General features: G+C 44.4%; 1 protein-coding gene across 1 annotated transcript; it reads left to right on the top strand.

The window, feature by feature from the left end:
* The first annotated feature begins 1,796 nt into the window (after positions 1-1,796).
* Positions 1,797-12,116, top strand: NELFB (negative elongation factor complex member B). The gene is made up of 13 exons (XM_088537678.1): positions 1,797-1,906; positions 2,048-2,211; positions 2,407-2,506; positions 3,194-3,424; positions 4,856-5,041; positions 6,291-6,403; positions 6,740-6,842; positions 7,792-7,887; positions 8,895-9,037; positions 9,910-10,016; positions 10,972-11,113; positions 11,652-11,760; positions 11,943-12,116. The coding sequence occupies exons 1-13, from the start codon at positions 1,805-1,807 to the stop codon at positions 12,078-12,080; spliced, it is 1,734 nt and encodes a 577-aa protein (XP_088393804.1). The 5' UTR covers positions 1,797-1,804; the 3' UTR covers positions 12,081-12,116.
* The last annotated feature ends 259 nt before the right edge of the window (positions 12,117-12,375 follow it).

The raw sequence follows: 12,375 nt of genomic DNA, 5'->3' as shown, positions 1-12,375 counted from the left end.
ATCCAGCCACAAGACCACAAGGTGCGTGGGCCAGGCTGTGATGTGTCAGGCAAGTCTCCGTTTCACTGTCCACGCAATAAATAAAACTAAGGCTTGGTGCTGATTCCAGAGCTAGTTTTGCGAAGACATAAGAAGAACTTCGAAACTGCTCCAGGCAATGGTGTCGAGGTAAACAGAAAGGTGGGGTTAACTCCTCTGTTTACTAAGCAGAAAGCAGACAAGCTCATCGGTTTGGTATTCCGAGCTTGGCAGAGTGGAAGACTTCCAAAATTAGAAGTGGGAAACTCCTTTCAGAGGGATTTGCTTTTATCTGAGGGGGGTGCTCAGCTCCACTGTGGACCCAGGGCATTTCTTTGCAAGCCAGCATTCCTCGGGGCTGGGAGAAAGGGTCGGCGCTCTGCCCATTTCCTTCAGATTGTTATTCCTGTCTCAGGTACATTCAGGTGGCAGCTGGGATGGGAAAACCGCTGCATTTCTGGGTTTCCATGCACAGGAGACTTTCGCTGCCTTGGCCTTTGCTGGGAGACCTGTTTGTTAGTGAGAACGACAGCGGGGGCTGCTCAGGTGCTTTTGGCTGCAGAAAGACCAGTATCAACCTAGGTGCCTATGTGTCTGTTCTCCCTGAAAAATAATCCCCAGCCTATACAAAAGAGGCACCCACTTCCTCCTTTTTGATGCCAAAAGCAAAAATTCTCCAAAGCAGAAATTCTGAAGAAAAATCTGGAAAGAAGAATTCTTGGTTGCCTTCTGTTTCCCAGTGATTGACTCTAGTAATCAGAGTGTCACTCCAGGAAAGAAACACTTAAATTTCTGTCATCTAGATTGTTTATCAGCAAGGTCTGATGGTGGCATCTTGTCCCATTGGCCAGCAGAGGATTTCACTAGTCAGGCCTCCACGTACTGAACTGAAAGGACACGGTGCAGACGTGCGCATCTCTCAGGCTTGCAGTGTGTTTAAGGAAAGAGCTGGGGACACCTTCATCTTCCTGCAGCGTGATCAAACTCCCATCTCCAACTTTGCCGGTTTGTAGCACGAACACGCGCGCATGCAGTGCTCATAACGCCCTGCCTGGTGATGGCAGCAGCGAAGGGCTTGCTTGTATTTGGGCTAATGCTGCACGTTGCAGCCAGGACACGATCGAAGGGCCTGCATGCTGGCCGTCCCGTCCTTGCAAAGAGGACGCGGAGGACAGCGGCCTGCACCAGGACTGCTCCCGCCCACGGGCTGGCCGTGGCTCTTTGTACCATCATCTCGTCGGATCAACACCAAGAAAACGCAGCAGCTCAGCGGGATGTTACTCAGTCCTCCTGTCATCCAGCCGAGCTCCACTTAGGGAGGTGCCTACGTGCAGAGCAGAGTCTAACTTAACACTTAAAGGTCCGCGAGGTTGTCGGGAGGGCAAGGATTGCGGCCTGGGTCTGTGCCTACTGCATGTAAAAAACAGCCGAAATTTCATTGTGAATTTTGGCCAGGGGAAGACGATAATAACCCCCCAAAGTGCAGCTGCGGATCTTAGGAAGGACAAAGGAAGCCAGGAGGAATTTTTTTTTACCCTGAAGCGTGGGCTCCGTGGAAGAGGCCTCTTCTCCCAGCCGAAGTTTTTCTCTTGGTCTCAAGGCGAAGAGCAGCTGAGCGGGGAAGCGGCCGCCGCGCCGAGCCGGTACAGCGGGCACCGGCGGGGCGGGCAGCGCCGCCCGCGGAACCTCAGCGCGGCGCACCGGGTTCCGCGCGGGACGGCGGGCGGAGAAGAGCGAGGGACCGCCGGGGCCGGGGCCGGGGGAGCGGCCGCGCGGCGGGGTCGCCATGTACGCGGGGCTGCAGGAGCTGGGGGTAGCCAACGGCGAGGACCTCAAGGAGACGCTGACCAACTGCACGGAGCCGCTGAAGGCCATCGAGCAGTTCCAGGTGCGCGGGGAGCGGCGCCGGGCGGCCTCGCGGAGGGGGGCGCTCCAGGGCTCCCTTTTCCCTTCCTCTCCTCCCCCTCGCCTCGGTCCCCGCGCCGGCGGCCCGCTCCCCGAGCCCTCTGTTCGGTGTCTGTGTTGGCAGACGGAGAATGGGGTGCTGCTGCCGTCGCTGCAGTCGGCCCTGCCCTTCCTGGACCTGCACGGCACCCCCCGGCTCGAGTTCCACCAGTCCGTGTTCGACGAGCTGAGGGAGAAGCTGCTGGAGAGGGTCTCGGCCATCGCTTTGGAAGGGAAGGTTGAGGAAAGGTGCGTCCTCCGCGGGCCGGGGGCTTCTTTGGTCTGAGCTACAAATTTCATTTAAAATCACTTACTCCAGACATGCGACTTCTGCGCGAGGGTTAGGTGCCCTGGAACACAAGTTCTGGTGGCTTCGAGATGAGTCATTTTGCTCCTTTGCTGTTAAACGGTACTCAGAGTCTACTTACACTTGCCCGTTTTCAGATACAAGAAGCTGGAAGATCTCCTGGAGAAGAGCTTTTCCCTGGTCAAGATGCCTTCCATCCAGCCTGTAGTCATGTGTGTCATGAAGCATTTGCCCAAGGTAAAAGCCCTCCTGCAAGTGGCCTCTGGCTGCTCTGCAGGGCAGTGGCCTCGGCTGGGCGGCGTCGGCAGCTGCTCGGGGAGGTGGTCAGCTAGGAAACGAGTACAGCGTTACTTGTGCTTGGGCGTGTTAGCAGTTTGATAGACTAACTCATAAAGCACTTTAATAATTGGAGAAGACTGTTTTTCCTCTTTTACCCAATCTATGGAGCTTAATAAAAGTAGTCAAGTTCAGCCATAGGAGATTTTTTTTCCCGAACTGGCTTAAATACTTAGCTATAGTAAATGGAAAGTAAGAGCTGAAGAATGCAAGAGGGCAGGAGTGAGACAAAGGTGTGTGAAGCAAGACCCCTAGAAGGAGCAACTTTGTTAAAAGCATCATTGAGCAATGAATTCAAAACTGCTACTAGAATTTTTAAAGCTACCGAGGTTTTTAATCCTCACCTTAAAACTTAATTTCCTAGTCTTAACTCTAGTTTTGTGTTCTCTTTGGAGAGAAAGAAAAGTAAATGAAAACATTGGTGCGTTACCTGGTTGCCTAAGAAGCTAGGTGTCTCCTGGCTAAGGAGTAGGGAAGGCAGAAAGATTAGGCTGTGATATCTCCTTTTATTAAACTGCATCAGTTCAGCTGATCTAAGTCAGGCAGCTCAACTGCTCTGCACTTTGGTGACTGCTCTGTTGATTACAGGTCCCTGAAAAGAAGCTCAAGTTAGTAATGGCAGATAAGGATTTGTATAAAGCATGTGCTGTGGAGGTGAAACGGCAGATCTGGCAGGATAACCAAGCCCTGTTTGGTGATGAGGTATCTCCACTGCTGAAGCAGTACATCCTGGAGAAGGAGAATATTCTCTTCAGCAGTGATATTTCTGTCTTGCACAACTTCTTCACCCCATCTCCCAAAACAAGACGTCAGGGAGAGGTAAGAACAGGGAAACCTCATCAAGTGCTTTCACAAATGGAATTTCTTTCCTTGATTATGTTGATAGTAAAGCTATGAAGAGTCCATTTCACCTCCCCAACTTCGTCACTGACTTCAGTTTGGTTGAATGGACAAATGATTTACAAAAAAATGCCAGCTCATTTTTTGTCTCTCACATCTCGATCAAAGCAGCAGGAATTATTTTAACATTTATTCAGTGCTATGTGAGACTTGGTTAAAGTTCTAAGCTGCTTGCTTATGATTTTAATATCCCTCAGCTATTCAGAAAACTGACCATTTCTATCAAATCAGTTGCATATTTTAATTTTCCTTTTTTTTCATTTTTTTTTCTTTAGCAAGATATAGCCAAACAAAATAATTTCTTATCAAAATAGAAGAGAATGTTTTAAGTTGTAGCTAAGCTGGCCTTTGGCTTAAAAGCAATTGGAATGGAATTGGAATTACATGAGGTGGCTGAGTTGATTCAACACTGTCTGCTGTTTAAAGGGCAAATTCTGCTCCTCTCCTCCCTGTTTGTAGTCCTGGCAATTTTCAGAGCTTCCCATGGGTTGAGTCAGTTCACTAAATGCCTTAGCAAACAAGAACAGTAAGTGGTTTCCCAAGCTGGGGACTTGAACCTGCTCAGGGAGATCAGCAAGCACCAAAGCTTTTGCAAGGGCTGGATGGGCTGGTGGGCTGGATTGCGCAGGTGGAACAGGGTCACAGGTGTTAGGAGGAGTGGGGCTCTCCCCTTGGTGACAGCTAGCAGTTAAATTGACTCAACTGTAGTATGTCCCACTACCTCAGCGGGCTTTTGCTCCAAAAGGGAAATGTTAGACCTTGAGGATGCTAAAAAATCACAATGCTCAGAGAATGCCAAGTTTTAATTTCAGAGGAAGTTGTGTGTCCCTGTTATCTGTGGGGTTTTGGGCTGGATCTGGTTTGATTTCAAAAGCCTGCTTTTAGTGCAACTGCTTGAGGTTTTTTATGCTGCAGACTTCACCTTCATTCTCCTATCATCATCTAAAGGTAGAAATACAAAAAGCCTTCCAAGGAAAAGTGATTTTTTCTCATGTTATAATTGTAAATTTTATTATTCAGTCACAAGTGTTGCATCTTACCTTTTTGCCTGGCTGAACACTTTGATGAAAATGTGCACTTGTAAAGTGCACACCTATATTCCCAAGTTTGTTCTTTCAGAATGTCCGTGAAATATCTGATGAACATCTCTTGAACAAACACTATTGGAAATTCTGGTACAAAATATCCTTTTAAGGAAGTCATTTCAGTGGGGATGTTTCAAACTCAGTAATACTCCGCAGAAGAATTAACCTCAAGGGATCTTTTGTTTGTTTTTTGAGTTTGTTTTTTCGTGTGTGTGATGTAGCAGTGTCTCTTGGTACTGAGTGCAGTTTTTTCCACTCTGTTTAGGTGGTTCAGAAGCTGACCCAGATGATTGGGAAGAATGTGAAGCTCTACGATATGGTGTTACAGTTTCTGAGAACTTTATTCCTCCGGACAAGGAATGTTCATTACTGCACACTCCGAGCAGAGCTCCTGATGTCACTGCATGATCTGGATATCAGTGAAATCTGCACTGTTGACCCATGTCATAAGGTATTAACCATGTGGGACAGATAGGAGTATTTCTGGACAATTTTCTGTTTCGCCCGCTGCTGTGCATACCTGCTGCTCTGCAGGTCTTCAGCCCAGAGAAGATGACTCCTCTCTGTGAAGAGAGTTCAGAACTTGAATCCAAAAGTCATCTTATATGCCTTGGAACTGCAGGTGAAAATTTCATCTTAGTTAACCAGCAGCTTGCTTTCATTTCATAACCCATAGATTGCTCAAATTTATGATACTTGTGCATTGTTTAAAAGAGGATCTACTCTGACCTATGTAGATGCTGCAAAAAATAATCTAAACATTGGCTAGTGTCAGGTTATTAGTCACAGCTTGCTTCCCTCCCCGTTATGCCTGGTGTGATATACTCCATCTGTCAATAGCCTGTGTGTGTGTAACTGATTAAATTCTTTGGGTCTTGAGTTATGAGAAACACTGAACTATTAAAATATTGGGGGATGGGGAGTTAATTTCACATCAGGATCTCATTACTGGTCATTTGTCCATAGTCAGTGACATTCTGATCTACAACAAGGCTTTTTTCTTTAAGTAATTTTGCAAATTTTTGTGTGTAATTCTGCTTGCAAGGAATAGGTACTAAAGTGATGACGAACGTTGTTGCATGATCCTTGATGTCCTGTGGTCAGGAGTCTCAAAACCAACATGCATACCCTGACTCTGTAGAAAAGGGCCGTTCTTGTTCAGTTTACAAATCATTTTCAGAGACCTCATTTTTCCACTGCAAAATGCAGTGACAGGGGTGAGGAAAGTATGCCACGATGTAAGCGTTTCAGAAAATTCAACAAGGTTTTTGTTTGTCTGTCTTTTTTTTTTTATTGTTATTCTTAAAATGACAACAGAAATGGTGGGGAATGTATGTTTTCTTAAAGGCAAAAACAATTTTAGGTTGCATAAAATTGTTTCCCATAATCGTCTCTTTCCATTTTGATAATGAAACTGTAAAGCCGAAGCAGCTCTACATTTGATATCTCCTTCTTGCAGAAGATATTCCACACTTTTATTATTCGGTGACGCTGCTTCTGTCAGCTTCCTCCTTGTGTACTGGGCAGTTGTATACTTTGTCAGGTGCCTGTTCCTTAACTGCCAGGGAATTAATATTTTGGGATAGGAAAAAGTGATAACAGGTGAACTTACATCTCTGACCGTCTTTTGAGAGATGTGTATTTTCGACCTCCTCTTTTGTGGTTATTGTAAAGCTTTGGGTTTTTTTTCTTAATAACAGTTCACTTGGTGCCTTGATGCCTGCATTCGAGAGAAGTTTGTGGACAACAAGAGAGCTCGGGAGTTGCAAGGGTTTCTGGACGGAGTGAAGAAAGGACAAGAGCAAGTATTGGGGTAAGCTCTTTTAGGCTGTTTATTGAGAAATCGAAAATGGATTCCTAATGGCCACAACATCTGATGAGTATTTTAGGTGTTAGTTTTTTTCTTAAAGCCAAGTAGCAACCAGTGTATATATATAAATGTACTGTAACTATGGGTGTACATTGCAAAAAAAGAAAATACACACACACTGCTTGGTGTGCTTGGTACTCCATCTAATACTTGTCAGACTCTCCGTTCTCATGCTGGTGTCAACATTGTCTCTAGTAACTGGTGTCCTACGGATGGACATGGATCTGGATTGTAAGGTTACTTGCTATATGTGACACGTTTGATTTTTCTTCTTTTTAGGGACTTATCTATGATCTTGTGCGATCCTTTTGCCATTAACACCTTAGCCTTGAGTACCATAAGGCACTTACAAGATCTGGTTGGGCAGGACACCCTACCCAGAGTGAGTATGCGCAGCCTGGGTGCTTCATGTGATGCTGTTAAGAGTCTTAGTTGAATGATGTTGATTAGCAAAGCCAGACTGGCACAATGGAGGTAGTACAGCTAAGCTCTCAAATGCATGAGTGAGCTGAAATAAGGGAAATGTAGCACTACCTTTGCATTCATAGCACTTACCTGAGAGCTCTGCAGGTGTCCTCTTTGGACACAGGCATTTGGAGCTTTCCAAATTGACGGTGACTCATTCTGTCCTGAGGGTTATACCTATGTGCATATCCCTGCTTTTTCCTTCCATCAATTTGCCTTAGAACAGCAGTGTTTCTTCCCTGCCATGGTAAATGTGAGAGTATAACTTACACTCTCCTGGTCTGTTGGCTCTGATGTAGCACAGTTTCTGTGACTAGCATTTGCAGGAGGCACTTAAATATTAGAGGAGGGGAGCCTTTTAGAGCCTGAGCAGTGTGAGGCATTTGCTCTTTTTCATCCCTGGTCTCTCTAAATTTAAATGTTGAATTAAATAATTTCTTCATGACAGTTTAAGATTGAAAGTTGTTTGGTTTTAAGACAATATAAATGATAAACCTTTATTTTCTGTCATTTGCTTCTGCTAAGATGCTGTGATTGATCCTGTCACACATTATATTTCATTATGGTAATTTGGCCAGACACCTTTAAAAGCTGTCATGATCAGATTGGCTGCATATGTGGCCCATTATAAAATGTTTTTGGAAAAAAAAAAACCTCCGGTGTGTCTGGTTGTGCTTGCTCACTGTGATTCAAATAGCTGCAATCAGTTATCAATTACATCAGGGAACTAATTGCCTCTGTCAGCCTTTGACAAAGCAGTTAATCTAGGTGAACCTTAAATCTAAACCACTACTTCCAAAGAAATGTCCCTGTATGCAACTTGTAGAAGATGAAAACAACTGTTTTTTTTCCTCTCAAAACTTGAGGAAAGCCCAGATCTGCTGCTGCTTCTGAGGATGCTATCTCTGGGCCAGGGCGCTTGGGACATGATTGATAGCCAAGTCTTCAAGGAGCCCAAAATGGTGAGCTTTCTCTGGACTTGTTTCTTGTGTGCTTTGTATTAGGTTTCATGTTTCAGTCTTCAAGTCAGCTTGCTGCGTACCTCTCACTGCAGCTTTTCTGGAAAAAATATGCAAATATTCACAGAGCAGCAGGTCAACTGGATGCACTGGTAACTTTGCTTAGGTGCTTTTTCATTTCTACAAATGTCCGGCCCTCACTGTTTAATCTGCTCTCTCGCTGTCTTAAAATTCATACTGGTTGCTCATTATTCCTGGAACATTCCACCCAAATGGCAAGTTTTTAAATCAGATTTTATATGGCAAAGCAGGATTTCAGAGACTGGTGTGAAGCTTTGGTAATAGTGTAGCATCTTCTCATCAACAGGAAGAGTATTTTTGCCTTCCAGATCTCTGTGACGATGAATTTATGCAAGTGGCACTTTTGGCTGCTGTGTTACTGAATGACAGTTGTCCTGTGCTCTTTCTTTGGCCAATATTGGAGACATCCATGGAGAGCTGTGGGAGCAGAGAGCTTCAGCTGATAGCAGGGGATGCTCACCAGTGTTTGACAGGAGGACAGTTTCTCAAGACACATTTGGTGCTTCTGTTCTGGCCGGTAAAGCATCAAATGTCTACAGGGGACAGTTGAAGTCCACAGGGTGTATGTTACTGGCTGATTATGCATCCCAGTTTATCATGGGAGTAATGTGCTTAAATATTCAGGTTGTGACATAAAGGTGACCGACAGTCCAGGAGTAGCACTGTGATTTTTCTCGAAACTCATCGGAAATGTTTTCATGATAATTTTGAAGCTTTCTTCTAAAGTAAATCACGTCTATACTTAAAATCTGTTCTGTTTGTGATTTCATAAGCCTCCCATGCTGTGAGTTTGGTGCAGGCAGGCTGATCTGCCTCCTGCAGAGCTAATTCTGACTCAATATTTCTTACAATGCTCTGAGACCCTTAGACAGCATGAACTGATGGACACATATTGTTTCCCCCCACCCCTGTTCTTCCATTCTTCTAAGGAAGCTGAGCTGATCACAAAGTTCTTACCTATGTTGATGTCTTTTGTGGTGGATGACCACATGTTCACTGTAGATCAGAAACTGCCCTCAGAAGAGAAGGGCCCGATCCCTTATCCCAGCGTGATTCCTGAAGCTTTCACCAAGTACGTAACCTGTCCAACCAGTTTAGTGCATGTTAGTTGTGCTGCCAAAGCGAAATACCCATGAGCCAACTGCTACTGGCAGTAAAGAAGTGCATGTGGTAAAATGAAGGCTTTCCTGGGGTATGATTTACCTTTAAGTAATCAAGGCTGAAGTTACTGCTTAGCAGAATAGTTTTCCACCTCAAATAAAAGTTACTTGCACAAAGTAACACTGTTTCTGTACAGTGTAAATGGAAGTATTTGGTATTACTGCTTTCAAATATGCTGCCTGTGTAGCTTCCCAAGCAGGGTGTGATGAATGGTTGAGTGGAAACTTTTTACTTGAATGTAGCTGCCCATTCTTGCTGTTTAATGAGTGCTACTGTAGATTGCAAGATTGCCTTTTATCACAGAGACTAATTCTCTGTTGATAACCTTTCGCTCCAGGAACTTCAGAAAGATAAACAAACATCCTCTGTGTGCTCAGTGGTATTCAGCTCTTGCAGTAAGTTCCAGGAAAATCTTATCTGTATGTCAGAATTCAGAATATTGGATCCTGGTTGAGTTGTACTTGCAGCCGTTTTATTGCAGTGTTGTTATTTGACATTTGGTAAACTTTAAAACAACACTAATTCCAAATTTGTATCATGTTTGAGTCTTGAGGTCTCTTTTAAATCTCATCGTGAATGAGCACTTTTAACGCTCTCTCAAGTGCTCACAATTATTTGATTGTGAGACAGGATGGTGTTTGCCCAATGGTAGGGTTTTTTTTCTTTTTTTGGAGGCGGGGGGAGGGGACTGTGGCAGTGGATATAGTGACCCTCTTATTTATTTTTTGGGGAAAGAAACCTTTACTTGCTTGATGAAGAACTTTTTTTTTTGGGCCATGACAGATTCTTGCAGGAGAACAGAATAGCTTGCGAGATTGGGCTGTATTACTTCCTTCACATCACTAAACTGAGGAACAAGAATGCTTTCCTTAGGCTGCTGCCAGCACTAGGTGAGTTTTGTCCTTGCTTTCTATTCTGTAGTTGAGTGTCTTAAATTGGAGAGATTGAAGAAGGCAGATAACCCAAGGTGAATGTGATGTTGGAGTCACAGAGGTTATGTTCTGGTTTTGTCTCTTCTGGTAACATAGTTGTAAGTAGAAGGGTATGCTTATTTCTGTCTACAATTGGTGTTTTCCTGCTGATCCAAGAATTTAAGCGTATTGCCTGAAGGTCAGTATTTCTTTGTGTCCAAGAGTGTATCAACAAGGGGATTAGCTGAGAGCTATTTGAAGTGAAGCTGAACGATAAAGCAGTAGGTAGTTTAATTTTTCTGCAGCTCACCGTAGTTGCACATGGCCTGAAATTCTTGGGACTCAGCAGTGTGGTGGAAAAAACTTGTGACAAAATGAGACCAAACAGAGCTCTAAACTTCTCCCTGAGGTTACCTTCTTCACTGACTTCTGTGGGTTAAGTTCAATAAGAACCCAGAGTTAGGAGTTGTTATTGCTGGTAATGGAGTGGTTCACTTCCCACTCCCTGCCTTGCCCCAGTTCTGACCTTCTTTTGACCCTTTGCCAAGCTCACTCGTGCTGGTGAGTTTTCCATCAGGTAAGTGCCTCCCATCTGCTCGCTAAGGGGTGTGAAGAGCACAAGGAGGTGGATGTGGCCGTGAACAGAGGACTGTGGAGAAGGTTATTCAGGAGCTTTGTGATTTGGACAGCAGCAAGCGCCTGTGTGAGACTTCAGTCTTGGTGGAGACGAGGGTTTTCCACAAACTCCTCTCACCCTTTCTGCTCTTAATGTTTTATATCTGGAAGGTTATGGCCACCTGCATGGGTTACCTCTTGGAAAAGCCAGTGAAGAAATCTTCACTCCAGAGTTTTCTTGCAGGAGCATCTGCTGCTGTGTAATCAGGGTCTGGCACATTCTTGTTGTTCTTAATCTCTTTCCTTTTGTGTTGTATAGTTGAGACGTTCAGTGACTTGGCCTTCAGTGATATTTTTCTGCATTTGCTCACCGGAAACCTCACACTGCTGGGTGATGAATTTGCACTTGAGGAATTTTGTACCAGTCTCTTTGATGGCTTCTTTCTCACAGTCTGCTCAAGGTAAATCTGGTGCTCCTCAACATAAGTGAGTTTACAAGACAGCTGAGAGATGCTGCACTTCTTTGATGTATTGTTTGATCTTTCAGCATGTAGTGGAAATATTAGCTTAATAATATTTTTCTTTAAGAAAAGTCTTATGTTTGGGATATTTTTTTACTCCAAAAGTATTGAGTGTTGATTATAAATTATTACCTAAACTGTTCATTTCTTGTCTCCTATTCTTATGGCCTTACCAAAAGAGAGACCAGCTGCTGACACTTGCTACAGTCTGTGCTCAAAACCTCTCCTTCCTTTTTCATAACTGCTATAGTTGGCAGCTGTTGCCCCTGTTGAGTGATTATATGAATTGCTTGGAAATCTAAGGCAGGCTTGGAATTTTGTAATATTCAGGGAATTCTGCGATGTTTTGGCAAATTATAACAAAGCTTTCAGTCTCTGGGTGTGTAGGGTATCCTGATACTATTGCAGTAGCTTTTTCTTTTTCAGATAAGAATGTTTGTTTATATCAGTTGCTCACCTTTAATATTGCTCTTTGCAGAAAGGAGAACGTACATAGACATGTCCTGAGACTGCTTCTTCATCTCCATCACAAAGTGGCTCCTATCAAGTTAGAATCTCTCCAGAAGGCTTTGGAACCCACCAAACAGGTAAGGAGAGACATGAGAAAGGGAAAATTAATAAATGAAGCAGCTACCTTCCAAGTCATATCTTAATTGCCTTGTAACTTCCTTGTTGTATTCTGGTTTGTGCTAAAACCTTTGTGGTAACTGTATTTAGCTAGAATGAAGTTTGACTCTTTTGTTTCTCCTGCCTGTTTCTCATCCTACAGAGTGGAGAAGCTGTGAAGGAGCTTTATAATCAACTCACTGAGAAACTAGAGCTTCGCAAGCCTAGTCCAGCTGAAGTGACTGAGACTCCCTCCATGGAACTGCCCTTGCCCACTGTGCCCACGCCAACCTCACGCTGAGCTCGGGCTGCAGTGCAGCAGTGAGGCAGGGCAAGAACCAACGTAGTGCCCTGCGGCATGAGGCCTTGCACTGCCTTGCCGAGCGTCTCTGCTACGGCGGGGAAAATGCCCCTGAAGCTCTTTCAGGAAACACTGCACATTGCCCTACTCACTGGCTCTGGCTGGTTAGAAAACTTGGTATGCGGTGCATTGCGAAGGTTTACTTTTCTTAAAGATAGCTCAGAGTCTTCTTGTAGATCCACTTAAATTTGACTGTACATTTTTTTTTTTCCAAAGAGAAAAAGCATATTTTAAG

This window comes from Tinamus guttatus, unplaced genomic scaffold, assembly GCF_059628265.1.
Source record: "Tinamus guttatus ecotype Peru unplaced genomic scaffold, ASM5962826v1 Tinamus_guttatus_pri_ptg000846l, whole genome shotgun sequence".
Taxonomy (NCBI): domain Eukaryota; kingdom Metazoa; phylum Chordata; class Aves; order Tinamiformes; family Tinamidae; genus Tinamus; species Tinamus guttatus.
The sequence above is the reverse complement of the archived record's forward strand: the minus strand, read 5'-3'. Positions and strand labels throughout refer to the sequence as shown.